Here is a 1,578-nt window from a genome sequence, read left to right as displayed (position 1 = left end):
AAGTCCAAAAACTTTTAAATGCACACATGCCAACGCTTAGGTACCCTTTCGAAGAAGAACGAGCTAAAATGAAAGAATTTCGCATCGACGGGGCAAACCCTTTCATTATTTCATATTACTCGTCCCCTCAAAAGGGAAGATATGCCACCGACTTTTGAGAAAAATTGAATTTGTGGGCATTTTTGCTTATGCGGACACATACACACACAAACATTTAAACGGTACATAGACAAATTGAAAGAGCATTGAGAGTAAGCCAAAGCAGTTTCCTGTAGTGGGAGCAAGATAAAAAACAGCGATGCCGTTCTATCGCACAAATCATATGGATGAGAGTAAGCCACAGCAGTTTCTTGTAGAGTGAGCGAGTAAAAAGACAGCGTTGCCGTTCCCCGACACAGGCCATATGTATTCTTACTCTCTTGCTTCTGAGAGCATGCGGGCATGTCTCGAACCCGAACAAAAACGAAGGCGAGTTTGGACCAGCCGCAGAAATATCGAATGTCACCATCAAAAGTAGGGTTTGTCCGGTCTATATGTTATTTGGTTAGTGATAAAAGTAATCGACTTGTAGAGTACCCAATTTATCGACTTAATTTGAACGTTTTCCAACACTTTGCGCGACGAGAAAGAAAACTTGAAACGAAAAATTCTTTCATTGAGTTGACATTGCTCGAACTAGTGTCGAAAAAATATTCAATTTGGAAATTTTCAACATGTTTATGCAGAAAGTTGATCGCAATGCAATTTACACCGTGCTTTTTCGTTCGGGAGTTATGTTTGCAGAGCGCGCACCCCAGAAGATGCATCCGGAGGAGGAGTTGAAGCATTTGACCAATTTGCAGGTTATCAAGACGCTGCAGTCGCTCAAGTCGCGCGGCTACGTCTCAGAGCAGACGGCCTGGCGCCACTTCTACTGGTGCCTGAACAACGAGGGCATCGAGTACCTCAGGGGTTACCTCCACATGCCCACCGAGGTGGTGCCCACCACTCTGCAGCGCCGCAACGAGCCCGTCCGCATGTCGCGCACCTCCGAAGATCCTCGCTCCCGTGGACCACGTGAGGGCAAGGAGCGCGACGATCGCACCATGTACCGTCGCACTGAGCGTCCCAATGAGACGGACAAAACGGGCAATGTGGGAGCTGGCACCGCGTCTGTGGAGTTCCGCGGTGGCTTTGGACGTGGCCGCAAGTAAAGCTGGCAAATATCCTATTTTTCTTAGAGTTTTATACAGAATTTGCCAAAGCTGATGCAATTAAAGAATCGAGTATTTGTAAGCAACTATTTATTCATGCACTCACATATATTAAAGCCAATTTTGGTATTATATTAATATTTGTTTCGAATATGTTAGTTTGGAAATGAGTTGGAATTGTGAAAGTGATGTGAATGCTATGTGATATAGCCTTCCGATCCGAATCATTCTATGTTGAATATGTTTGAAGACTTGACTTGGTAAGGACCTAAATTGGCGTCCTTATCCTTGTATGTTTATATTAGTTTACATATTTATAGTTGCTTGTGTAAGTCCTTATTGCATCGTGTCATAGACTCAATCATTTGGCCAGTTCTTACCGCTC

The 1,578-nt window shown here is 44.1% G+C and overlaps 1 protein-coding gene across 1 annotated transcript; it reads left to right on the top strand.

The window, feature by feature from the left end:
- The first annotated feature begins 640 nt into the window (after positions 1–640).
- On the top strand, positions 641–1,252 carry LOC135428249 (small ribosomal subunit protein eS10-like). Its single transcript, XM_064682107.1, has one exon. It carries the CDS (start codon positions 714–716, stop codon positions 1,191–1,193), a length of 480 nt encoding a protein of 159 aa, XP_064538177.1. The 5' UTR covers positions 641–713; the 3' UTR covers positions 1,194–1,252.
- The last annotated feature ends 326 nt before the right edge of the window (positions 1,253–1,578 follow it).

Source organism: Drosophila montana, unplaced genomic scaffold (genome assembly GCF_035044405.1).
Source record: "Drosophila montana isolate Dmon_TW-CO22-7 unplaced genomic scaffold, ASM3504440v1 contig_1408_1, whole genome shotgun sequence".
Taxonomy (NCBI): Eukaryota; Metazoa; Arthropoda; class Insecta; order Diptera; family Drosophilidae; genus Drosophila; species Drosophila montana.
Note: the sequence above shows the minus strand (reverse complement) of the source record. Positions and strands in the feature narration are given on the sequence as shown.